General features: G+C 46.0%; 1 protein-coding gene across 3 annotated transcripts; it reads left to right on the plus strand.

The window, feature by feature from the left end:
• The first annotated feature begins 619 nt into the window (after nt 1-619).
• On the plus strand, nt 620-11,958 carry LOC121506325 (protein phosphatase 1 regulatory subunit 15B). 3 transcript variants are annotated; one of them, XM_041782107.1, is made up of 3 exons: nt 620-1,861; nt 4,376-5,607; nt 6,455-8,533. In XM_041782107.1, the coding sequence occupies exons 1-3, from the start codon at nt 1,252-1,254 to the stop codon at nt 6,500-6,502; spliced, it is 1,890 nt and encodes a 629-aa protein (XP_041638041.1). In that variant the 5' UTR covers nt 620-1,251; the 3' UTR covers nt 6,503-8,533. The 3 variants fall into 3 exon arrangements, with proteins under 3 accessions (XP_041638041.1, XP_041638025.1, XP_041638033.1); XM_041782091.1 differs by lacking the exon at nt 6,455-8,533 and adding an exon at nt 9,150-11,958 and having other exon boundaries at nt 621-1,861; XM_041782099.1 differs by lacking the exon at nt 6,455-8,533 and adding an exon at nt 9,153-11,958 and having other exon boundaries at nt 621-1,861.
• Nucleotides 11,959-26,998: the final 15,040 nt, after the last annotated feature.

Consider the following 26,998-nt stretch of genomic DNA (forward strand, 5'->3'; position numbering starts at 1 on the left):
ATCATTAAATAGTACTTAAAACTTTGAGATATAATTATTTCAGTCTGATTTTTGCAGTGCATAAAGCATTCATAATTTTCCTCGTGTTTATATTTCAATATGAAAGGAGAACATTTTCAGGCAATATAAGACTATCCTATTTTTAATCTAGAATATTCATTTTTATATATTTTTGATGATTTTTATGCCTTACTAAAGCAAAATAATATAAAGAAATTCTCTTGACTTAAAGTCAGTGTTTTTTTTTTTGTTTGTTTTTTTTAAAGCAAAGCTAGAAATGAATACTGAATAAAAAATGAACAAGATAAGCCTTTTATTTTTGGTTTGTTTAAAGAAAATGTGGATGTCGGACCTGTTTTCCTCTTCTACTGATATTCGTGTTATAAATTAGAGCTGACAGTTTCTCTGAGGTTCACCTGACAACGTGTGTAAATGTGTCTCATAAAGGGAGTTTGTGGATCCTGCAGCCTGGGACCGTGTCAGGGACTCTGTGGGAGACTCCTGCTGATAAACACGTGGCAGCAGTGAAACCTTGGACTGCTCTGATTATGTAACTGAGCAGCAGGAGCACACGGAGCTGTCAAACGCTTCTGTCGGCTCAGTAACACCGCGACGGTCCCTGCGGCGGATTCCGCGTTAAACTGCTGCTCGGCTAGTTGGCGACGGTCCCTGGGCTTTCTGATGAAATCTCAAACTGCAGCGTAGGACGGACAGAAGGAAGCGACACGACGGCTAAAATCACCCTTTAACGGAGAAACCGACACGGTATCACTATTAAAAGAAGAGTTAACCGTCTAAGCTACCAAAGAAGCCCAGAAATCGTGTTTTTAGCGGGTTTTTGGCTCTGTCGTGTTCTCTCTCAGTTAAGCTGCTAAGCTAACCTGCTAACGTCACCGGCTGCCGTTAGAAGCTAAAGGACCCTTCAAGCTGCCGCCTTTTCACGGATCTTAAAACACGTCAAAATGGCTCTTTGCTGTTCTCCAGGCCTGGAATTAACATCGCTTCAGGATGCTAGTGTGTTTTGTCTTTTTCTGCTTTCCAGTTCTGTCACCGTCTTCACGAATATTTCCACCAGAAAGAAGTCCAACCACCACTCCCAGCAGCGCGCCGGCGGAACGGACGATGTTTCCTGGGCTCCCGCAGGCTTTGGTGGTCGGTATGCGGGTCAGTCAGAGTAAAGACAATGTTTGATGAAAGGACAGTACAGGTTATTAAAGATAATCTCGATTTTGCACTTTTGAGTTGAATAAAATGTTCAGGAATATGAGCGGAGAGGCGCAGAGCTCGTCCTCTACAGCCGGGCATGGAGTCACCTCCGCCGGGCTCGACAGTCAGGAAAGCTCGTGGATCAGCCTGCTCTCCGTAGTGTCTAGGCCTGTGTCTTTTCTCCAGAAATATCTCCCAGGTCGGCCCAGAAACCCGGCCCTGGCTCACCCTGGAGCCGGGTGGCTGAGTGGGGACTTTAAGAGGAGCTTTGTTGATGAAGAGAGAGAGTTTTTAAGTCAGCTGGATGACATCGGAGCTCCACAGCTGACCTACCTTCAGTGTCAGCACCCCGGAGCGGCCGGAGGGGCTCTGTACCCCGGGGGGGCCGGAGGGGCTCTGCCCTGGCTGACCGCCGGTTCTCTGAGGGAGCTAGGGATTCAAAGTGCAGAAGAAATGGACTTAAATCTCTGCCAGCAGACTCAGATGGGATATTTCTCTTCTGCTAGGACATTTCTCAGTCATATTCGTTTGGGCTTGGTGTCTTCTCAGGAAATAAAACCCACAGAAGGGAAGGACTGGGTGACGGAGACGGTCCGGTCCTCAGTGAAGAGCAGCGGGGGCAAAAGCAGGACGTGGTGGGGCAGCTTCTGGGGAGGTGAGGAGGGCCCAAGGAAAGGGCTTTTTCAGTTAAATATAGAAAGATTAACTGTCCTAGTTAAGGCTGTACCAAAAACACAATTTTATCTATATCAGTGTGAGCTTAAGCAATGAACACATTACGAAAGTTCTCTGCAAACAAGCCATGTTTTTGGGGAGCAGGTGTCCTAGTGGTTAAAGGCGCTACCCATGTACGCGGGCGGCCCTTTACTGCATGTCTCTCTCCCACTCTTGACCCTGTTTCCGACTCTATCCACTGTCCTCTTCTATCTAATAAAGGCACAAAAATGCCCAAAAATAAGTCTTAAAAACAACAGGCCATCACACAAACACTCAGTTTTAATGGAGTCAGATAAAACTCCTGGCTGCCCTTTACAGTAATTTATTAAAAATGTCGTGGTTAAAGACTTGGCCTGTTTTAGATTCATTTGAAACATGTTGAATACAGCTAAAGCTACCAGCACACCACATTTTTGCGCTCTAGTTGGGAGAAATACACTCCAAACCCCAAATAATACAATGCTAATATTCCAATGATTACTGCTCATATTTGATACCAAAACAAACTCGAGGAACATTTGTGGAATAATTCTTTCTATTTTTTAGTATCTCCAAATATGAGATTGCAGTCTTACTTTCTTTTTACAACTGTTTCACCCTAATCCTAGCTATCTGATAAATATATTCAGCATAGATTTTCTGGATATATTTGATTTTATTTGAGCGTTTTAAAAGTAAAAAATGTGTTATTTATCTGGCTACTTTCTGTATTTTTTAATATATATTTCTCCACTGGAGGCAACGTTCTTGATTGATTTTACATTTGAACTTTTTCAACTACGTTTACAGTTATTTTTTGACTTTGGTGCATTTGGTGATTTTTTTAATTTGATATTCAATGTTTTGTTATGATTTTTCTCATGTATCAAAAAATAATTTGAACTTCATGAATGCTTTCTATTTCTTTAATGTTTATGAATATAGTTTTATTTTTATATTTTAAAAGTAAGAAATATTGATTTGATTTTAATAATTTTTAAATTCAAAATTTATTTATTTTTATTTAAAATTTACTGTGTTTTACGTGTGTCCTATAGCTGGGCAATTAATCGAAAAATAATCGAAACCAACATTTAGAGCCTCTAACTGACTTAAACCTGCCCCTTGTCTGGTGTATTTCTCTCTCTACTACTGCACCACCCGCTTTAAAAAAACTACTACTGTAGTCAGGTAGAGAGGTGTCGCAGGGCGTGCATCCTGCTGTACACCTAAGAGAAGAAGTAGTTCTAGTCATTTGCTCATTCCAGTTTAGTCCACTAAAACTCAAACAGCTGACTGTAAGGTGAGCAGTTAAGTTATTTTATACAACAGTATAAAAATAATTTGTTAGCAAGAAATACAAGTTGTTTATGTTCTACTTTTCTTGGAAAATTTAACTTTTTACAAAAAAACCCAATCATTTCAGCTGTTGTGTGTTTTGATTTCAATTGTTTCAGTAAATAAGTAGTGGAGAAGTATTTCAGAACAAAGAGTCGGAGGGTAGGGGCGGAGTAATCCTTCATTAATCGTTATTGAGGTAAAACTTCAAATAATCATGATTTTGATTTTTGCCATAATCGCCATTTCATTACATTTTAATTATTTTTGTTTTGAAGATTTTATTATTTTCACAGTGTGTAGCAAACACACACAGGAGTTATCAACAAACATCCACCAGCGTTTTTCCAACCTCCTCCACAATAAAATTTATTATTTTACAACAAATTTCAGTAGATGAAGAAAAAGATGATAATTAAAAGGACTAATAAAGAAATAAAGTTTTCAGATCATGGAAAGACACTTCTCCACACACAAACCTGCTTACAGGTAATTTAGTACCTAATAATTTTTTTTAAATAATTTAACCCTTTTTATTTAAACTTCAGTTAAACTTTACATGTATGTTATTTATTTTAACTTAAATATTTTTTTTACCTACATCATTATTGTTGTTTTGAAAAACAGAGGTATGAGTTTTTTTTAAAGCAGCACAACATAAAAAAGTCTCACCATAGTCTCTCTAAATATTTTTGATTAAACTTAGGAGTTTTGGCTCATAATTATCAAATATAACTGGAGATTAGCCTTTAGAATGTCTTTATGTATGTAATTATTTTTAAAAAAAACAAAACCGTTATCAAACCCTTTCTGAAACCAGAACATCAATAACTTCTGTCTCTGAATTTCTGGATTTTTAGGAGTGAGCATAATTCCAAGAGGAAAATGTGGAAATGGGCCTTTAAACTTGTGAAAATAGTGAAACAGAAACAGTATTTTTCTCTGACAGATGTTCCTGATCTAAATTTGGTGATAAACACCCGTGTTGTCTAAACGTCATAAAATAAAGGCTTTATTTCCCTCCTCATCTTTTATAGTCTTATTCCCGGAGTGCCTGGTTGGTTGTTTTATTTATTTAAAGATGATTTAACGCTCCGTTCCTGTCCGAGGATATTTAACTGTTTTCTGTTGACAGATTTGTCCGGATCCGAGGAGAGGACGGTGACAGGCCGGCCAGCTGAGACAAATACTGCAGAAACAACTGCTGTGTTTGTCCCGAGCGCCGCCAGAGAGTGGACACTGGGAGAAAACACTGGACCCACTGACCACAAAGAGCAGCCGGCCAACAATGGGGGCCTTCAGAGAGCCCAGAACACAGAGAGGTCCACACCTGACCAGCACCTCAGCATCAGTGACCACCTGAACAGATCAGGAGCTGCCGCCGCCTGCAGTGAGGTGGCAGTTCTGACGCCTGATCAGGATAATGGTTACTCCAGTCTGGAGGAGGAACACGTCCAAATGTGCCACCTGGACTCGGTGAAAGCCCCGAGAGAAGAGCTGACTCAGCAGGAGGTTGAGTCCATGGAGACTGGAGCTGCTATCATGGAGGAGGAGACTTCAAAGGAGGGAGAGACGACATCAGGGAAGAAAGACGAGAAGGAGACACAGGAGGGCGAGGAGGAGACGGTGCTGACCACACCACAGTGCCAGAACAAGGCCATCGCCTTTATCATGGGCTGTCCCTACAGTGACGACGACGACGACAGCCAATCAGACGGCGAGTCTAGCGATGATGACGATGATGGCTTTGACAGCGAGGGCTCGTCTGACCTGTCGGACTCCTCCTCCGACGATGAAGACGACGACGCCGACTCGGACAGCGAGGTGGACTCTGAGGCCGAGCGGCTCTGGACCTCACTGTGCCAAACGACGGATCCATACAACCCTCGAAACTTCACCGCCAGCCTGCAGACCAGCACCTCGCCACCCAGAACCATCCCCACCTCCACGCCGCCCTCTTCTGCCCAGTCCACCCCTGCCTCATCTCCTGACCTCACCCCGCTCCCCCTCTCTTCCCTCTCAGCCTCTCCTCCCCTCACCCCCTCTCCTCCTTCTGGAAGCGACTCCTGGGACGACTCGGCGTCCGCCAGTGAGGTGGATGAGGCCGAGAGTCTCCGTCTGTGGAGCTCCTTCAGCTGCTCCTCAGACCCCTACAGCCCCTTTAACTTTCAGGCCACCATCAGGACTAAAGGGCCCGCAGAGGCACCGCCGAGGGCCAGGGCCAGGGCCAAGCCCAGAAAGACCTCCCATCGCTCCCCTCAACATATCCCAACATCCCCCCCTGAGTACAGGAAGGAGGAGGCCGAGGAGAGGCTGGACAGTGGATTCTCTGAGCTCTGCACCTCCACCAGCAGCAAAAACAAAAAGGTATGTTGGATTTACTCAAGTTTTCATCAGAAACTGTCTAAGACTGATTCTGTAGATTCTGTAACTTGATATCAGGTAGGGATGGGTGTAGGAGTATTCGGTGTAATCCCAGTAATGGTTCGGTACTGGAGGACTGTGACCATGCTGGGTCATAGACAGTATTCTGACTGACTTACCTGTGTACCTGAACCCGAACCTCTGGTCTAACAGAACATGTTTGACAACAAAGATGGCTGTAAGAGGTGTAACTCCTCCAGCCATGACTCTGGTATGTGCCAGGTCGCAGCAACAACAACCATCAGAAACCCTCAAGGATCTTCTGACTCCAAAGAGACTTGGTAGCACATGGAAGCACATGCGGTCTTTGGTAATACCAGAGGAGAGATGTTCACACTGGTGACTGGAGATATGCTCAGATTAAGTGTTGCAGAAGGAGGAGTCTTCAGCGAGCTTATGGCGTTAGAGGCGGAGTTAAGAGGCAGAGTTAAACCCACCTTAATGACCAACAACAGTATGAGCAGCACTCTGTAGAAACAGCAGGCTCGTTCAGAAGGTCACAGAAATACTGGAGTATAAAATCCCAGCTGCTTTAGGTTGCTGCTTTTAGTCTATGTTGTATATTCAGTATAAAGATATGGGACAGCAAGTTTGTCTCAGAGGCACTACACCAGATCTACAGCAGAGAGAGGAATCATGGGTATTAAGCGGAGTCCTTACACAAGAACAATTTTTTTTTTCACGTACTGAAACATTGAAACAGCTGATGTTGAAACATCAAACAGAGGTAGAGTGAAACATTGAACACTGATATTTGTCCTTCCTTCACAGTCTCAGTTCTTTCTTTCAGAGTTTCTGCTTCCTGTTTGGAGTTTTTCACCCTGCAGCTCTTCTGTGATGAAACATGCTGACTCAGACACGTCGGTTCATCCTGACAGAGAACCACAGAGTCTGTCAATGATTCTCACTGCTCTCAAAGCCAGTCGGGAGTCTGATTTAGATGTTTGTCGTTTGGTTTTTAAGCCCTTATGTGTTCATGGATATTCAGCCTAGAATAAGAAAGTGACTTCAGTCTGAAATCTGGTTGGAGATGTTTTTAAAAACCTGAAAATCAGTCAAGTTTGAGCTTGGTAATGCTTAGCTGGTGTTAAATCATAACCTCAGAGCACATCAGCATGGAGCATCAAACTAATCCTCCAGCTGTCTGCTGTTAGCATGCTGGAGCCGCTAACCCTGCTAACCCTGCAGAGCAGATGGATATGCTAGTCTGTCATCAGGCTAATCCATGTTGAAAACCACAACATCAGTGCTGCTGACCTGAACATTGTTTGGACCAATCAGAGTCATTGGAGGAGAACGGGGCAGCAGCTACAGCTGAAGCTGATAGCAATGGCCGCTGCTAGTGTGTAGCAGTTAGCTCTGATGTAGCGGCAGCTCTATCAGATCTGCACCACAGTTCTCCATGAACTAAAGAGCAAAGAACCACACTGAAGCTTCTGAAGATGGAGACCTGCTGCTGCAGCCTGAGTTCATAGGGATGTACACCACCAGCTTCATCCCCACACCAGATTTTCAGACTTCACAAAATCTGACACGATACCATTTTGATATAAATCAGAGGATTTTATGCAGAAATGTCACTGGTAAATTATTGATAGTTGTCTATTTAATCAAAACAGAGACCTGTATGTCACTACGGAAACATTTTTAATGTTGTAAATGTCTGATTTGTTTAAACTAAAACTCCTGATTACCTTTAAATTAGGAACACAGCTATGAACATTTTGATTTCCTCAGATCACTCTAAAGCACCAATCTGGACTTCTTCTGCAGCCTTTTCAGGGTTGAACCGTCAGACAAAATGATCTAATTGCAATTTTTTTACTTAATATTGCAATCTAATTTGCAATTATTTAAGTTCCTCATCTCATGTATTTTCCAACAAAAACAGTAAGTAATTCTATACAATAACCAACACAATACTAGATTAAACTAGGGCTGGACAGTTTTTAAAAATATCTAATTATGATGATTTTGACTCATTTTGCAAATTGGATATGAACTGTTGTTTTAAAGGAATGATGATTTTTATATAATTCACATATTTAACAAGAAATACATACAAAATGAAGAAAATAGGATTTTTTTAGGTACACTTCTAAAAATATGTCACAAGAGTGATTGCGTGGTATGTAATCTCTGCTGTAAAAAAGTCTTAAACTGGTATTTTGACACAAATTTAAGCCTGAAGAAACACTGCACCTTCTGAGATTTGAACATCGCTGCAAGCCATTTTGCGATTTAATCTAATTTGTGATTAATTGCCCAGTCCTAAAACCTTTTTAATAATGATCTACATGTTTGGCTCGTGTTCCCATTTTAGTTTTTTTTTTTTTTTTTTTTTACCTTATTTACACACATGAAGACTTGAACAGACATTCCTGCTCCATATCAGCCCTTCATACTTCACACAGGGGCCTATTACTGTGGCAGGTAGTTCATTTGTAGTTTTTTTTCTACATTATGAGATTTCAATGAGGGGCATATGATGATATAGGGATGCTTTTTTATTATTTTTTATTAATCGAAATCTTCAATTTAATAAATGGAGAGGTTAGACACTGTTTTGATTGGGGGGGGATAAGAATAGCTGTCCTCCTTATCCATGTTTAGTTAGGACAGATTATATTTCCATTATAAATCTAACATGAGACGGTGAAATGAAATCAGACGTGCAGCAGCGGACTCTTCTCTCTCTGTGTGTTTGGAGTCTCAGCCATAATGAGCTGAGTGTTTTTGACCATGAACTAATTTCTTCTACTAAAGCTGTGACTAAAACTATTCATCAACAGCCTTTTTTCCATGACTAAAACTAGACTAACAAAAATAGATCTGCAGCAACTAAAACTAGACTAAAATGTAATTTAGTTTTTGTCAGACACTCTAAATCTGTGATATTTCTCCACTGTGGGTAAACCTGTCAGAAACAACACATCTGTATCTATGCTTCCTCTCAGCTGTAGAAAGCAGGGACCCCAGGTTGGCAGAGAACACACTACCATGGTTTGGTACCAGATTTAGGCAAGAGGATAAATGCTTGGACTTAAAGTAAAGACTAAAATGTGAGGACTTTATGGACTAAAACTAAACAGGGTAGAAATGACTAAAATGGGACTAAAACTAAAGTTTAAAATGGCTGACAAAATGAACACTGCCGTGAATGATCTCATACAGTGGCTATATATGGATTAATATGTAGACATAGTCAGTGAACTAAGGGGAGAGACCGTCCTGCAGTAGAGTCTCTCTTAAATATGTCCACGCCAGTCTGAAGCAGCGGGAACATTTCTGTTCTTCTGGACCAGATAAACCTGGCTTGAACGTGACCACAACTGAGTTTTATCAGTCAAAGTTTGATCTGTCAGTGTGTTTGTGTTTAATTTTAGAAGTTCAGACCAGGACAAGTGTGACTGAAACAATTTACCAGATTTAGTATCTGTGTTCTTCATCACCACTCACTCAGGACTCTTCCTCTCCTTTACCAGCAGGTTCGTTTCTGTGACGATGTGGAGGAGTTCTTTGCCAGCTGCAGTGAGGGGGAGGAGGACCGCCGGGGCCCCTGGGAGGAGCTGGCCCGGGACCGCTGTAGGTTTCTGCGACGCTGTCAGGAGGTGGAGCAAAGCATCGCTTACTGTCTGCAGCCGCAGCACCGCAGCCTGGTGTACCAACGCCTCACTGTGCTCCACGTCCAGGACGCTTGAGGGACGTCCGTCTTCAACATCAGGACGCTGGATTGACCCTCGATCTCTACGTCTGAGAGGACTAGGGTTTCCAACAGATGGAACTGTGGAAATGAGAGGCTGCGCTTGCTTAGAGATGCTATTAAGACATGAAGAGAGCAGATGGACAGACTGAGAGCCTCTGAACTTTTCACTGACTAGTTTGTTTTTGTCACAGCGTTTTTAACCTCTGACTGGGGTTCACGCCTCTTTCTACAGCTTTGTCTTTGGGATGTGGTCAATTCATCCACCACAAATCAGGGCCACTTCATAACAGACTCACTCAGACATTACTATTGGAACTGAAGGGCTTTATCACTGTGATGAGAGGTCAGTGTTTTTCTCTCCAGGGACAAAAACGATGTCTAAAAGTCTGCAGCTTCTTAGCAGTAGGGCTGTTTTCATGACCTCTCCATGGTTTCCTCTACTTTTCAGTTTTTGTGCCAAAGGTTACGTCCCTGACTCAGAGAGGAGCTGCTGTCTTCATCACAAACACTAACAAAGAAATCCCACAGTAGGGATGGCCAGTGATTTTCAAATATTAGAGCAGTCATGACTTTAAAATCCAGCCAGTGAGAACCTTTATATCCATAATATTCAGACAACAGGTGACCAAGTCTTTAGTCACTTCTCAACAATCCCCAGGCTGAGAGCTTAGCAGAGGAGCAAACCCGTAGGATGTGGCTGAGCGCGATAGAGGGACAGTTTAAATGTCTCTCCCTCTGGCTGATATCCAGGTGTTTCCCACACAACGACGCTGTACCTGTGCCCCGCCCTGCTGCAGTCTGTGTATTCACATTTTTATCTGACAGTATTCAGCATCAGGCCCTCCAATAACAGGACTTGTTAAAAGTGAACTGGGTCTTCTGTGCCTGCATGTGTGAAGGCTTATTGGTAGGGTTAATCACAGCTGTCGTTCCTGAGTGAAGAAATGTACCATCCATGATAAAAGGATGACGCGATGGCCTTTAAAGCCTGGTTTTTAACTGTCTATTCCTGCAGACACACTAGTGGATGATCAGTTTAACATGCGTTTAAAAAAAGCTCTGCTAATATACCTGGGCGGTCTGTCCATGTGTGGCTAGATGCAAACCTACAGTCATTTATAACAAATGGAAGATTTCTTTCAAAAACTTAGTTCCATTATTTTTTACTGATGTATTAAAGTTCAGTACTATAGCTGTTCATAGCAAACACAGCAGTAATGTCCACAAGAGCTGAAGTCCTCTGTTTAACTAAACCTTCGACAGGAACAGGAAGTCAATGATCTGATCAATGTTTATACAGCATTAGGAGACTCTGAGGTCCATCTCTTAGGATCTTTGGATTTCTTCAAACGAGGATGGAGAAATGTTCCTTCAAATGCACGTCCTCTATATGAAAGAGGACCTGAAAGAGGACCAGAGCCACTGGAAATACCTGTTTGATTAAACCTGTATTTTAAATTCTGAGTATTCTGACTTTACCCCTTTGACAATGAGACAATTCTTATCTAGGGCTCTCCCCCGAAATACATTAACACTTTGTAGAATTCAGAATTTAATCCCAGAGTTCTGACTTTAATCTGCTAATTCAGACTCTAATCTATAGAAAAGGGACTTTAATCCCAGATTTAGGACATTAATCTCGGAATTTGGACTCAAAGGAAAGACTTGACGTCATAATCCTGATTTTAATCCTGGATTTCTGACTTTGAGAATGTGGGAATAAAGAATGGAGAGTATTTTTTTTTTTCTATGGCCCGTGTCTCTATTTGGACCCGGGTCTTCCGTGTCGTCTTGTTCTGATCCACCTGTGGAGCGTTTGGAAGATTTCTCTGACTGTTGGGTGAAAACAGCAGCTCCTCACTGTGACACATTTAGAATGACCCTGCATTAACCCTTTCATGGCCCTCACGCTGAAATCAGTCTAGAGAATATTCCTGATCCAGTGTTTCTATCCTGAGTATGGTCCGTTTCTCACTAAAGCCAAAGATCGCTGGTGTTTGAGCAGAGTGTCACTGATCACTGATGATCAATAAGCAGCAGTATTGATCGCATTAGTCCAGGCTGTGGAGCTAGCAGGATCTCTGATTGTATTTGATTTAAAAATGTTTGACTCGTCAGGAGAGTCTGGAGTTTGACTGTCGATGTGAAGCAGCTGCACGGCTGTCTGAACCTGGAGGATGATGATGATGATGATGATGATGATGATGATGATGATGTTGATGTGTCGAACCCAGACCCGGTCTGCCTGGTGGTCTCTACAGAGAAGCTGAGCAGGGTTTGACACGTCCTCCAACACTGACAGAAGTCTCCAGAAGAAAACGGATGTCTGATGTTGAACAGTGTTTAGAACATTACAGACGTGTTTCTGCCCTCTGATGACTAATGATAAAAATCTGAAGTTCATGTTTCCCCTAAAAAGATCTGCGAGCAGCAGACATCAGCTGGGATAGCAGATGAATCTGTGCTGGTATTTTAATCAGAAAGCTTTTTATTTTTCTAACGCATCTTCTGGTTGTGGCTGGCTCGTTCTGCTTCATCATTTCCTCACAACTGAGTTTGACAAATATTAAATCAATATTTAATGATCACTCTGGCTCTTGCTCCTTCCTCTACAGCTCTGGTCCTCAGGGGGTCGGTCTGGGAGTTTAGGAACCCTGGATCGTTCCTCTTAGGAGCGACTGGTCACAAACTGGTCTGCTGGTTTCTAGCAGTGGGACAAAAATGGATTCACCAAAGTATGATGATCGATAAAGCGGTCTTTTCCTTGGCTCAGTTATCGTGATCGTCAGCTGGAGTTCTAGATAAAGCTCATTACTGTGCTGATCTTCATGACTAACCCTGAGAATAACTCGGTTCCTCACTGACAGACCATAAAGAACAGCTCAGATGTTTCCGTTGCACCGTTACTGGTAGAAATGTTTTAAGTTAGACACCATGACCTTTGACCTCCAAACTCCTTCAAAGCATTTCTTAGCTATTGGTTCACAAGAAGGGCCCAGATGGATGGACATCCTAACAACACAAACCATAAACGTCCGTCTGTTCCATAGACGGGGCTGAATCCTCCAGTTTAGTCCGGTTTAGTGCAATTAAACAAAGTAACATCTGCAGGAACATCAAAGAATCAAAGAATAAGCCAATATAGGATTGTGGGACTTGTATTTTTTTTGCTGTGGTACCAAAACAAGTATCAGTGTAGTCTGATTGTTCCAAAGATGCCAGTGTGGAGTTCCTCTCCATCTCCAGCTTGCTAGCAGAAGCCTGAAGCTTTTGTGCCAACACTGATGGCTATTTGGAACTGTTCATAATTCCCTCCACCTTGACTATGACTGTAGTTCCAGTTGAAAACACCCCCACAGCATGATGCTGCCCCCACCATGCTTCTTTGTAGCTATGCTGTTCTTTTGTGATTGTCCCAAATATACTTTTTGGAATTATGGCCATAAAGTTCAACCTTAGTTTCATCGGACCATGACTCCTTTTCCCACGTGTGTTTGGGATGTAGGCGGGCTAGGATGTTTTTCTTGGTAATATCAGGCTTCTGTCTGCCTCCCTAACCCCACAGCCCAGACATATGAGGAAGACGTTGATTCCTGCAGCTCCTCTTGGCAGCCTCCCTGACCAGTTCCTTCTCGTCTTTTCATCCGTTTTGGAGGAACGTCCAGTTCTTGGTAATGTCTCTGTTGTGCCATATTTTCTCCTCAGAGGAGCTGCAGAGACATTTCTGCTGCTCTGAAGGTTCCCAAGAGAACCGTGGCCTCCAGAATTCTCACGTGAAGAAGTCTGGACCAACCAGGACTCTTTTAGACCTGGTCTCACTGATCAGGGCTACATGGAGAGACGGAATCCTCTCAGAGTGAAAACTAAATATTTTCACACAGAACTGAAGAGTCTTAATGGGATACTTTAGTTTTTTATTTTTAATAAATTTACAAACATTTCTAAAATTCAGTTTTTACTTTCTGAATACTGAGTGTAGATTAATGAGAATAAAAATGATTTTTTAAAAACTGTAACAGGCTGAAACATGACATGAAGGAAAGGGTCTGAAAACTTTCTGACTGATCTAAACATTAAACCACTGTTTTGGTTTCATGGATGAATTTCATATAGAGGGTGAAAAGCTGTAAAAAGTGGCCTTTATGGTTAGTGCTGTCAGATATCTCTGTCCTGTGTCTGAGATCACAGAGTAGGAAACGGATTTTAGAAGAGGAGAAGAATGGCTGTGATGAAGAGCCGGCATGTAGATGGCATCCACAGATCATTAGCACACATTTTCCTGTTTTATTTTCAACCATGATTTTTAAGATTTAAACTTGTCCAGATTGGGGTTAAAGGTTAATCTCTCTGTGCTTCAGCTGTGGCGTGTGTTCAATGATCTCTTTCCAGGAGGGTTCCCATCACCCTCTGGGTTAAGAGCGGTGATCATTGGCTATCTTTGTTAATGATCTAGATAGAGAGGTAAAGCAGCTTGGGAGAGGAGGTGTTAACATTCTTCTCTGCACAGACATTATTTTACCGTCAGAAAATGAGGATGATGTACAAGCATGATCAAGCACGAGTGGAGAGAAATGGAGACTTAGAATTTTCATAAACCAGGAGAGAAAGGAGTAACTTCAGTTTTTTGTGGGGGACAAACAAATCGAGTTTACTGATGAATATAAATATCTCTGTCTTTTTCTTGATGAGTATGTCTTTCTTTCATGGTTCCTCAGATCTGGTGGGTTCAGTAGTAGAGCACTAGAGGGCGCTATCAGTAAACCTAAACCACTCAGGTTTGGGCTACTCTACGTCTGTCAAACACGTGTGTCCTATTTTAGATGATGTTTCAGGAATGTGGGGTTATAAAAGATTCCAGAAGAGTGAAAACATCCACAACCGTGCCGTCTGGTTCTTCTCAGGCCTACATAAGAACGCCCCAGTCCTGGCTGCTCATGGGGACACGGGGTACCCGGCCAAATGAGGTGAGTCCGTGGAACAGGTTTGTGAGGCTACCAGCCAACAGGGTGGCCAGTTTTTGGGGGGATTTATCTGTCAGTGGTGAGTGGGCATCTGAAATATTTATTTACTTCCAGAGTATGGACACAAGGACAATTATTGAAATATAACCGGTGTGAGTTTAGGACAGTTTAGACCAGAGAAAAGGGGTAAGTGGACCAAATCAGATCCTGCAGAAGCCAAAGGTGTGAGCTCTTTAAGGATCACGAATGTGACAAATACGTAGAATATAATTTACCAGAAAGCCTTAGATCCCTCTCTGCACAGCTGAGGTGTGGAATTTTACCACTAAACACTGAAGCTGTCCTAACCCTAACCCAGGATCTACAGGAAACATTGTTCTGAAAAGTTCAGGATCCTGGTCTGGACTTTATTTGTTTGGGGGACAGAACTGTAATGATTTATCTTTCTGATAATGTCTTTGCTCTAACGATCTCGTTAAAGATGGGACAGGAAAAGAAGAGCCATAACAGATAAATGAATCAGACTGTTAGAGGTTTGATCATTTCTGTTGAATATAAATGTCTTGTTGGGAATTATGCTACTTTTCTGATTCTGGAATATTCACTGTCTCTGGGATGGATCATGTAAATGACCAGACATGAAAATGATTCATTCATTCATTCATACATTCAACAGCTTTTCTCCATCATTATTTGAAATTCATCAGTGGAGTTTATTCTCCTCCAGCCTCATGTGCTGTCCCTTTCCCTTGTTTCTGGTCTCCTGATATTTGTACTTTAGATATTTTGATTTAGTTTTAAAGACCAACAGACACCAGCCGTGTGAAAAAGTCAAACTTTAATAGAAACAAAGTGCTAAGGATGGTTTCCTTCTAGTTATGTAAGGTGTTTTTCTCCTACACTTCTCTGAGTTTCAGTTCCAGGTTGCTCAACACGTGACCCCCTCAGTCTCTCCTCCACAGTCCGGTCTAGGTGACGTAGACTCCCCTCCACTGTTCTCCAGCTCCACCAGGCCCTGCAGGTACTTGATGTACCTGATGGCGGCCCTTAGGGTCTCCACCTTGCTCAGCCTCTTGTCTGCGCTCTGACCCGGCAGGTGGTCCCTCAGCTTGGCGTAGCCCTGGTTCACACATCGAACCCTCTGACGCTCACGCTCGTTTCGCTTCTGGATGAACGCCGGCTCGAAGGGACAGTCGTACATGCTGAAGGGGCCGTGGTGGTGGAACGGGGACAGGTAGGGCAGGAGCCCGGGGCCCCTCAGAGGGCTCTTGTAGGGGTCCATGGTTGACGGGTAGAAGAGAAAGGGGACGGAGGAGGACAGAGAGCGCTGAGGGGCACCGCTGTCCTCGTGGTGACCAGCAGGGGGAGACAGACTGAAGCTGAGGTAAGACATCATGTGACCCGGGACGCCTAAAGGACTAGAGAGAGTTCAGTGGAGGGTCATGGTCAGACCCAAGACATCTGCTGAGACAAAAAAGGAGAAGACCAGGAATGACGACCTTCTACAACATCTCAGATAAACACTGGAGTTCACTTTAAACCACAGAATGATTCATGGGCCAGTTCAGCCGCCTGGAGACCCCAGAGTCTAGAACCAGGCTCCAGGGTCTAGAAACAGGCCCAAGAGTCGAGGACGAGGCCCCGAAGTCTAATACCACGCCCCAGAGTCTAGAACCAGGCTCCAGGGTCTAGAAACAGGCCCAAGAGTCTAATACCAGGCCCCAGAGTCTAGAACCAGGCCCCAGGGTCTAGAAACAGGCCCAAGAGTCGAGGACGAGGCCCCGAAGTCTAATACCAGGCCCCAGAGTCTAGAACCAGGCTCCAGGGTCTAGAAAAAGGCCCAAGAGTCGAGGACGAGGCCCCGGAGTCTAATACCACGCCCCAGAGTCTAGAACCAGGCTCCAGGCTCTGGAAACAGGCCCAAGAGTCGAGGACGAGGCCCCGGAGTCTAATACCAGGCCCCAGAGTCTAGAACCAGGCTCCAGGGTCTAGAAACAGGCCTAAGGGTCGAGGACGAGGCCCCGAAGTCTAATGCCAGGCCCCAGAGTCTAGAACCAGGCTCCAGGGTCTAGAAAAAGGCCCAAGAGTCGAGGAGGAGGCCCCAGAGTCTAATACCAGGCCCCAGAGTCTAGAACAAGGCTCCAGGGTCTAGAAACAGGCTCAAGAGTAGAGGACGAGGCCCCAGAGTCTAGAACAAGGCTCCAGGGCCTAGAAACAGGCCCAAAAAACGAGGACGAGGCCCCAGAGTCTAGAAACAGGCCCCAGAGTCTAGAACAAGGCTCCAGGGTCTAGAAACAGGCCCAAGAGTCGAGGACCAGGCCCAAGAGTCTAGAACCAGGCCCAAGAGTTTAGGACGAGGCCCCAGAGTCTAGAACCAGGCTCCAGAGTTTAGTACAAGTCCCCAGAGTGTAATACCAGGCCCCAGAGTCTAGAACCAGGCTCCAGGGTCTACAAACAGGCTCCAGCTAGAGTCTAGAACCAGGCCCCAGAGTCTAGAACCAGGCCCCAGAGTCTAGAAACAGGCCCAAGAGTCTAGGACAAGGCCCCAGAGTCTAAAACCAGACTCCAGCTAGGGTCTAGAACCAGGCCCCCAGAGTCTAGAACCAGGCCTAAGAGTCTAGAACCAGGCTCCAGGGTCTACAAACAGGCCCAAGAGTCTAGGACAAGGCCCCAGAGTCTAGAACCAGGCTCCAGGGTCTAAAACCAGGTTCCAGCTAGAGTCTAGAACCAGGCCCCAGAGTCTAGAACCAGGCTCCACATAGAGTCTGGAACCAGGATCCAGAGTCTAATACCAGGCTCCAGAGTCTAATACCAGGCCCCAGAGTCTAGAACCAGGCCCAAGAGTCTAGGACGAGGCCCCAGAGTCTAATACCAGGCCCCAGAGTCTAGAACAAGGCCCAAGAGTCTAGGATGAGGCCCCAGAGTCTAGAACCAGGCTCCAGGGTCTAGAAACAGGCACAAGAGTCGAGGACGAGGCCCCAGAGTCTAGAACCAGGCTCCAGCTAGAGTCTAGAACCAGGCTCCAGGGTCTAGAACCAGGTTCCAGCTAGAGTCTAGAACCGGGTCCCGGGGTCTAGAACCAGGCTCCAGCTAGAGTCTAGAAGCAGGATCCAGAGTCTAATACCAGGCTCCAGAGTCTAATACCAGGCCCCAGAGTCTAGAAGCAGGATCCAGAGTCTAATACCAGGCTCCAGAGTCTAATACCAGGCCCCAGAGTCTAGAACCAGGCCCAAGAGTCTAGGACGAGGCCCCAGAGTCTAATACCAGGCCCCAGAGTCTAGTACCGAGCCCCAGAGTCTAGAACCAGGATCCAGAGTCTAATACCAGGCCCCAAAGTCTAATACCAGGCCCCAGAGTCTAGAACCAGGCCCAAGAGTCTAGGACGAGGTCCCAGAGTCTAATACCAGGCCCCAGAGTCTAGAAACAGGCACAAGAGTCGAGGACGAGGCCCCAGAGTCTAATACCAGGCCCCAGAGTCTAGAACCAGGCTCCAGCTAGAGTCTAGAACCAGGCTCCAGGGTCTACAAACAGGCCCAAGAGTCTAGGACAAGGCCCCAGAGTCTAGAACCAGGCTCCAGGGTCTAGAACCAGGTTCCAGCTAGAGTCTAGAACCGGGTCCCAGAGTCTAGAACCAGGCTCCAGCTAGAGTCTAGAAGCAGGATCCAGAGTCTAATACCAGGCTCCAGAGTCTAATACCAGGCCCAAGAGTCTAGAACCAGGCCCAAGAGTCTAGGACGAGGCCCCAGAGTCTAATACCAGGTCCCAGAGTCTAGAACCAGGCCCAAGAGTCTAGGATGAGGCCCCAGAGTCTAGAACCAGGCTCCAGGGTCTAGAAACAGGCCCAAGAGTCGAGGACGAGGCCCCAGAGTCTAATACCAGTCCCCAGAGTCTAGAACCAGGCTCCAGCTAGAGTCTAGAACCAGGCTCCAGCTAGAGTCTAGAACCAGGCCCAAGAGTCTAGAACCAGGCCCCAGAGTCTAGTACCAAGCCCCAGAGTCTAGAACCAGGATCCAGAGTCTAATACCAGGCCCCAGAGTCTAATACCAGGCCCCAGAGTCTAGAACCAGGCCCAAGAGTCTAGGACGAGGCCCCAGAGTCTAATACCAGGCCCCAGAGTCTAGAACCAGACCCAAGAGTCTAGGACGAGGCCCCAGAGTCTAGAACCAGGCTCCAGCTAGAGTCTAATACTAGGCCCCAGAGTCTAATACCAGGCCCCAGAGTCTAGAACCAGGCTCCAGGGTCTAGAAACAGGCCTAAGGGTCGAGGACGAGGCCCCGAAGTCTAATGCCAGGCCCCAGAGTCTAGAACCAGGCTCCAGGGTCTAGAAAAAGGCCCAAGAGTCGAGGAGGAGGCCCCAGAGTCTAATACCAGGCCCCAGAGTCTAGAACAAGGCTCCAGGGTCTAGAAACAGGCTCAAGAGTAGAGGACGAGGCCCCAGAGTCTAGAACAAGGCTCCAGGGCCTAGAAACAGGCCCAAAAAACGAGGACGAGGCCCCAGAGTCTAGAAACAGGCCCCAGAGTCTAGAACAAGGCTCCAGGGTCTAGAAACAGGCCCAAGAGTCGAGGACCAGGCCCAAGAGTCTAGAACCAGGCCCAAGAGTTTAGGACGAGGCCCCAGAGTCTAGAACCAGGCTCCAGAGTTTAGTACAAGTCCCCAGAGTGTAATACCAGGCCCCAGAGTCTAGAACCAGGCTCCAGGGTCTACAAACAGGCTCCAGCTAGAGTCTAGAACCAGGCCCCAGAGTCTAGAACCAGGCCCCAGAGTCTAGAAACAGGCCCAAGAGTCTAGGACAAGGCCCCAGAGTCTAAAACCAGTCTCCAGCTTGGGTCTAGAACCAGGCCCCAGAGTCTAGAACCAGGCCTAAGAGTCTAGAACCAGGCTCCAGGGTCTACAAACAGGCCCAAGAGTCTAGGACAAGGCCCCAGAGTCTAGAACCAGGCTCCAGGGTCTAAAACCAGGTTCCAGCTAGAGTCTAGAACCAGGCCCCAGAGTCTAGAACCAGGCTCCACATAGAGTCTGGAACCAGGATCCAGAGTCTAATACCAGGCTCCAGAGTCTAATACCAGGCCCCAGAGTCTAGAACCAGGCCCAAGAGTCTAGGACGAGGCCCCAGAGTCTAATACCAGGCCCCAGAGTCTAGAACCAGGCCCAAGAGTCTAGGATGAGGCCCCAGAGTCTAGAACCAGGCTCCAGGGTCTAGAAACAGGCACAAGAGTCGAGGACGAGGCCCCAGAGTCTAATACCAGGCCCCAGAGTCTAGAACCAGGCTCCAGCTAGAGTCTAGAACCAGGCTCCAGGGTCTACAAACAGGCCCAAGAGTCTAGGACAAGGCCCCAGAGTCTAGAACCAGGCTCCAGGGTCTAGAACCAGGTTCCAGCTAGAGTCTAGAAGCAGGATCCAGAGTCTAATACCAGGCTCCAGAGTCTAATACCAGGCCCCAGAGTCTAGAAGCAGGATCCAGAGTCTAATACCAGGCTCCAGAGTCTAATACCAGGCCCCAGAGTCTAGAACCAGGCCCCAGAGTCTAGGACGAGGCCCCAGAGTCTAATACCAGGCCCCAGAGTCTAGTACCAAGCCCCAGAGTCTAGAGCCAGGATCCAGAGTCTAATACCAGGCCCCAGAGTCTAATACCAGGCCCCAGAGTCTAAAACCAGGCCCAAGAGTCTAGGACGAGGCCCCAGAGTCTAATACCAGGCCCCAGAGTCTAGAAACAGGCACAAGAGTCGAGGACGAGGCCCCAGAGTCTAATACCAGGCCCCAGAGTCTAGAACCAGGCTCCAGCTAGAGTCTAGAACCAGGCTCCAGGGTCTAGAACCAGGTTCCAGCTAGAGTCTAGAACCGGGTCCCAGAGTCTAGAACCAGGCTCCAGCTAGAGTCTAGAAGCAGGATCCAGAGTCTAATACCAGGCTCCAGAGTCTAATACCAGGCCCCAGAGTCTAGAACCAGGCCCAAGAGTCTAGGACGAGGCCCCAGAGTCTAATACCAGGCCCCAGAGTCTAGAACCAGGCCCAAGAGTCTAGGATGAGGCCCCAGAGTCTAGAACCAGGCCCCAGAGTCTAGAACCAGGCTCCAGGGTCTAGAAACAGGCCCAAGAGTCGAGGACGAGGCCCCAGAGTGTAATACCAGGCCCCAGAGTCTAGAACCAGGCTCCAGCTAGAGTCTAGAACCAGGCTCCAGCTAGAGTCTAGAACCAGGCCCAAGAGTCTAGAACCAGGCCCCAGAGTCTAGTACCAAGCCCCAGAGTCTAGAACCAGGATCCAGAGTCTAATACCAGGCCCCAGAGTCTAATACCAGGCCCCAGAGTCTAGAACCAGGCCCAAGAGTCTAGGACGAGGCCCCAGAGTCTAATACCAGGCCCCAGAGTCTAGAACCAGACCCAAGAGTCTAGGACGAGGCCCCAGAGTCTAGAACCAGGCTCCAGCTAGAGTCTAATACCAGGCCCCAGAGTCTAATACCAGGCCCCAGCGTCTAGAACCAGGCCAAAGAGTCTAGGAAGAGGCCCCAGAGTCTAATACCAGGCCCCAGAGTCTGGAACCAGGCCCAAGAGTCTACGACGAGGCCCCAGAGTCTAGAACCAGGCCCCAGAGTCTAATACAAGTCCCCAGAGTCTAGAACCAGGCCCAAGAGTCTAGAACCAGGCTCCAGCTAGAGTCTAGAACCAGTCCCAGAGTTTAGAACCAGGCCCAAGGGTCTAGAATCAGGCCCCAGAGTCTAGAACTAGGCCCCAGATTCTAGAACCAGGCTCCAGCTATAGTCTAGAACCAGGCCCCAGAGACTAGAACCAGGACCCAGGGTCTGGAACCAGGCCCCAGAGTCTAGGACCAGGCCCCAGAGTCTAATACCAGGCCCCAGAGTCTAGAACCAGGCCCCAAAGTCTAGAAACAGGCCCAAGAGTCGAGGACCAGGCCCAAGAGTCTAGCACCAGGCCCAAGAGTTTAGGACGAGGCCCCAGAGTCTAGAACCAGGCTCCAGAGTTTAGTACAGGTCCCCAGAGTGTAATACCAGGCCCCAGAGTCTAGAACCAGTCTCCAGGGTCTAGAACCAGGCTCCAGCTAGAGTCTAGAACCAGGCCCCAGAGTCTAGAACCAGGCCCCAGAGTCTAGAACCAGGCCCAAGAGTCTAGGACAAGGCCCCAGAGTCTAAAACCAGACTCCAGCTAGGGTCTAGAACCAGGCCCCCAGAGTCTAGAACCAGGCCTAAGAGTCTAGAACCAGGCTCCAGGGTCTACAAACAGGCCCAAGAGTCTAGGACAAGGCCCCAGAGTCTAGAACCAGGCTCCAGGGTCTAAAACCAGGTTCCAGCTAGAGTCTAGAACCAGGCCCCAGAGTCTAGAACCAGGCTCCAGCTAGAGTCTGGAACCAGGATCCAGAGTCTAATACCAGGCTCCAGAGTCTAATACCAGGCCCCAGAGTCTAGAACCAGGCCCAAGAGTCTAGGACGAGGCCCCAGAGTCTAATACCAGGCCCCAGAGTCTAGAACCAGGCCCAAGAGTCTAGGATGAGGCCCCAGAGTCTAGAACCAGGCTCCAGGGTCTAGAAACAGGCACAAGAGTCGAGGACGAGGCCCCAGAGTCTAATACCAGGCCCCAGAGTCTAGAACCAGGCTCCAGCTAGAGTCTAGAACCAGGCTCCAGGGTCTACAAACAGGCCCAAGAGTCTAGGACAAGGCCCCAGAGTCTAGAACCAGGCTCCAGGGTCTAGAAGCAGGTTCCAGCTAGAGTCTAATACCAGGCCCCAGAGTCTAGAACCAGGCCCAAGAGTCTAGGACGAGGCCCCAGAGTCTAATACCAGGCCCCAGAGTCTAGAACCAGGCCCAAGAGTCTAGAACCAGGCCCAAGAGTCTAGGACGAGGCCCCAGAGTCTAATACCAGGCCCCAGAGTCTAGAACCAGGCCCAAGAGTCTAGGATGAGGCCCCAGAGTCTAGAACCAGGCCCCAGAGTCTAGAACCAGGCTCCAGGGTCTAGAAACAGGCCCAAGAGTGGGGGCCCAGAGTCTAATACCAGTCCCCAGAGTCTAGAACCAGGCTCCAGCTAGAGTCTAGAACCAGGCTCCAGCTAGAGTCTAGAACCAGGCCCAAGAGTCTAGAACCAGGCCCCAGAGTCTAGTACCAAGCCCCAGAGTCTAGAACCAGGATCCAGAGTCTAATACCAGGCCCCAGAGTCTAATACCAGGCCCCAGAGTCTAGAACCAGGCCCAAGAGTCTAGGACGAGGCCCCAGAGTCTAATACCAGGCCCCAGAGTCTAGAACCAGGCCCAAGAGTCTAGGACGAGGCCCCAGAGTCTAGTACCAGGCTCCAGAGTCTAGAACCAGGCTCCAGCTAGAGTCTAATACCAGGCCCCAGAGTCTAATACCAGGCCCCAGCGTCTAGAACCAGGCCAAAGAGTCTAGGAAGAGGCCCCAGAGTCTAATACCAGGCCCCAGAGTCTGGAACCAGGTCCAAGAGTCTAGGACGAGGCCCCAGAGTCTAATACCAGGCCCCAGAGTCTAGTACAAGTCCCCAGAGTCTAGAACCAGGCCCAAGAGTCTAGAACCAGGCTCCAGGGTCTAGAACCAGGCTCCAGCTAGAGTCTAGAACCAGTCCCAGAGTTTAGAACCAGGCCCAAGGGTCTAGAATCAGGCCCCAGAGTCTAGAACCAGGCCCCAGATTCTAGAACCAGGCTCCAGCTATAGTCTAGAACCAGGCCCCAGAGACTAGAACCAGGCCCCAGAGTCTAGAACCAGGCCCCAGAGTCTAGAACCAGGATCCAGAGTCTAATACCAGGCCCCAGAGTCTGATACCAGGCCCCAGAGTCTAGGACCAGGCCCCAGAGTCTAATACCAGGCCCCAGAGTCTAGAACCAGGCCCCAGAGTCTAGAACCAGGATCCAGCGTCTAGAACCAGGCCCCAGAGTCTGATACCAGGCCCCAGAGTCTAGAACCAGGCCCAAGAGTCTAGAACCAGGCTCCAGAGTCTAGAACCAGGCTCCAGCTAGAGTCTAGAACCAGACCCCAGAGTTTAGAACCAGGCCCAAGGGTCTAGAATCAGGCCCCAGAGTCTAGAACCAGGCCCCAGATTCTAGAACCAGGCTCCAGCTATAGTCTAGAACCAGGCCCCAGAGACTAGAACCAGGACCAAGGGTCTAGAACCAGGCCCCAGAGTCTAGAACCAGGCCCCAGGGTCTACAAACAGGCCCAAGAGTCTAGGACCAGGCCCCAGAGTCTAATACCAGGCCCCAGAGTCTAGAACCAGGCCCCAAAGTCTAGAACCAGGATCCAGAGTCTAATACCAGGCCCCAGAGTCTAGAACCAGACTCAAGAGTCTAGGACGAGGCCCCAGAGTCTAGTACCAGGCTCCAGAGTCTAGAACCAGGCTCCAGCTAGAGTCTAAAACCAGGCTCCAGAGTCTAGAACCAGAGCCCGGGAGTCTAGAACCAGGCCCCAGAGTCTAGAAACAGGCCCCAGAGTCTAGAACCAGGCTCAAGAGTCTAGGACAAGGCCCCAGAGTCTAGTACCAGGCCCCAGAGTCTAGTACAAGACCCCAGAGTCTAAAACCAGGCCCCACAGTGTAGAACCAGGCTGCATCGTCTAGAACCAGGCTCCGGCTAGAGTCTAGAAATAGAACCCAGGGTCAAGAATCAGGCCCCAGAGTCTAGAACCAGGCTCCAGCTACAGTCTAAAACCAGGCCCCAGAGTCTAATACCAGACCCCAGAGTCTATAACCAGGTCCCAGAGTCTAATACCAGGCCCCAGAGTCTAGAACCAGGCCCCAGACTCCAGAACCAGGCTCCAGCTACAGTCTAAAACCAGGCCCCAGAGGCTAATACCAGACCCCAGAGTCTATAACCAGGCCCCAGAGTCTAATACCAGGCCCCAGAGTTTAGAACCAGGCCCAAGAGTCTAGTACCAGGCCCCATGGTCTACAAACAGGCTCCAGCTAGGGTCTATAACCAGGCCCCCAGAGTCTAGTACCAGCCCCCAGAGTCTAGAACAAGGCTCCAGCTAGAGTCTAGAATCAGGCCCCAGAGTCTAGAACCAGGCCCCATGCATTATGGTCTCATACTTACATTATCATGTAGGTGACCATGCATTAACATTTATGTGAACATGCATTAACATTTATGTGAACATGTTTTAACATGTATGTGAACATACATTAACATGTATATGAACATGCATTAACATTTATGTGAACATGTATGTGAACATGCATTAACTTTTAAGTGAACATGTATATGAACATGCATTAACATGTATGTGAACATGCATTAACATGTATGTGAACATGCATTAACTTTTAAGTGAACATGTATGTGAACATGCATTAACATCTATGTGAACATGTTTTAACCTGTATGTGAACATGCATTTACATTTATGTGAACATGTAATAACATGTATGTGAACATACATTAACATTTATGTGAACATGTATTAACATGTATGTGAACATACATTAACATTTATGTGAACATGTTTTAATATGTATGTGAACATGCATTGACATGTATGTGAATATGCATTAACATGTATGTGAACATGCATTAACATTATGTGAACATGTATTAACATGTATGTGAACATACATTAACATTTATGTGAACATGTATTAACATTTATGTGAACATGTATTAACATGTATGTGAACATGTTTTAACATGTATGTGAACATGCATTAACATGTATGTGACCATGCCTTAACATTTATGTGAACATGTATGAGAACATGCATTAACATTTATGTGAACATGCATTAACATGTATGTGAACATGCATTTACATTTATGTGAACATGTAAAAACATGTATGTGAACATACATTAACATTTATGTGAACATGTTTTAACTTTTATGTGAACATGCATTGAGATGTATGTGAACATGCATTAACATGTATGTGAACATGCATTAACATTTATGTGAACATGCATTTACATTTATGTGAACATGTATTAACATTTATGTGAACATGCATTAACATTTATGTGAACATGTATTAACATGTATGTGAACATGTTTTAACATGTATGTGAACATGTATTAACATTTATGTGAACATGTATTAACATTTATGTGAACATGCATTAACATTTATGTGAACATGCATTAACATTTATGTGAACATGCATGTGAACGTGCATTAACATTTATGAGAACAGGCATTAACATTTATGTGAACATGTATTAACATGTATGTGAACATGTATTAACATGTATGTGAACATGTATTAACATGTATATGAACATGCATTGACATGTATGTGAACATGTATTAACATGTATGTGAACATGCATGTGAACATGCATTAACATTTATGTGAACATGTATAAACATGTATGTGAACCTGCAGTAACATGTATGTGGACATGTATTAACATTTATGTGAACATGCATTAACATTTATGTGAACATGTTTTAACATGTATGTGAACATGTATTAACATGTATGTGAACATGTATTAACATGTATGTGAACATGTACTAACATGTATGTGAACCTGCATTAACATGTATGTAAATGTGTATTAACATGTATGTGAAAATGCATTGATATGTATGTGAACATGTATTAACATGTATGTGAACATGTATTAACATTTATGTGAACATGCATTAACATGTATGTGAACATGTATTAATATGTATGTGAACATGTATTAACATGTATGTGAACGTATTAATATGTATGTGAACATGTATTAACATTTATGTGAACATGCATTAACATTTATGTGAACATGTATTAACATGTATGTGAACATGTATTAACATTTATGTGAACATGTATTAATATGTATGTGAACATGTATTAACATTTATGTGAACATGCATTAACATTTATGTGAACATGTATTAACATGTATGTGAACATGCATTAACATTTATGCGAACATGCATTAACATGTATGTGAACATGTATTAGCATGTATGTGAACATGCAGTAACATGTATGTGAACCTGCAGTAACGTGTGTATATCTATCTGAGCCTAGATCATGATGATATTCCTCCACTGTGTTTTCAGTGTCTGAGAAGGCATGATCTTAGTCTCACCTCGTCTGGATGCTGCTGCTGCTGCTGTCCTCCTCTGAGTCTGCTCAAACACTGAAGACTTACCTGCTCTTACACGCTCAAGCTCCGCCCCTCCAGGTGTGTGACGGGTTGTGAGGTAAGGAGAGAAACGGACTGACGCCAAGTCGTGTCCCATCGCTCTAACACTAAATGATTAAATTATTGATCAACGACAAAGAAGAAGGTGAAATATTCGATCTTTGACGTTTCCTGCTGACGCTCCCTCTCCGGGGTTCACATGCTAGTCCATCAGAGCTGTACACCTGTGTTTCAGTGTGTGTGTCGGTGTGTGCTTTAATGTGTGTTTCAGTGTGTATTTGTGTGTGTTTTCATGTGTGTTTCAGTGTATGTGATGTTTGTCATGGACTCGGTGCTGAAACATCAAAGAGCATGCTCAGATAAAAATGAGTGTTTGCAGTTTCCTCTGCTTAAATCCTGTATTTCAGATGAAAGACATAAGCGCTCACACACCCTTCCTGTCAGCCTCTCATCACACAACACACACTGATCACTGTTTACACACTCACAGTAACATGAGCCTCTGTCTGAGGGTGACCTACAGTCCATCAAACCGTTTATGAATGAAGAGACTTTACAGGAGCCTCAGACAACCCCAGA

The sequence above is a fragment of the Cheilinus undulatus genome, linkage group 3 (genome assembly GCF_018320785.1).
Source record: "Cheilinus undulatus linkage group 3, ASM1832078v1, whole genome shotgun sequence".
NCBI lineage: Eukaryota > Metazoa > Chordata > Actinopteri > Labriformes > Labridae > Cheilinus > Cheilinus undulatus.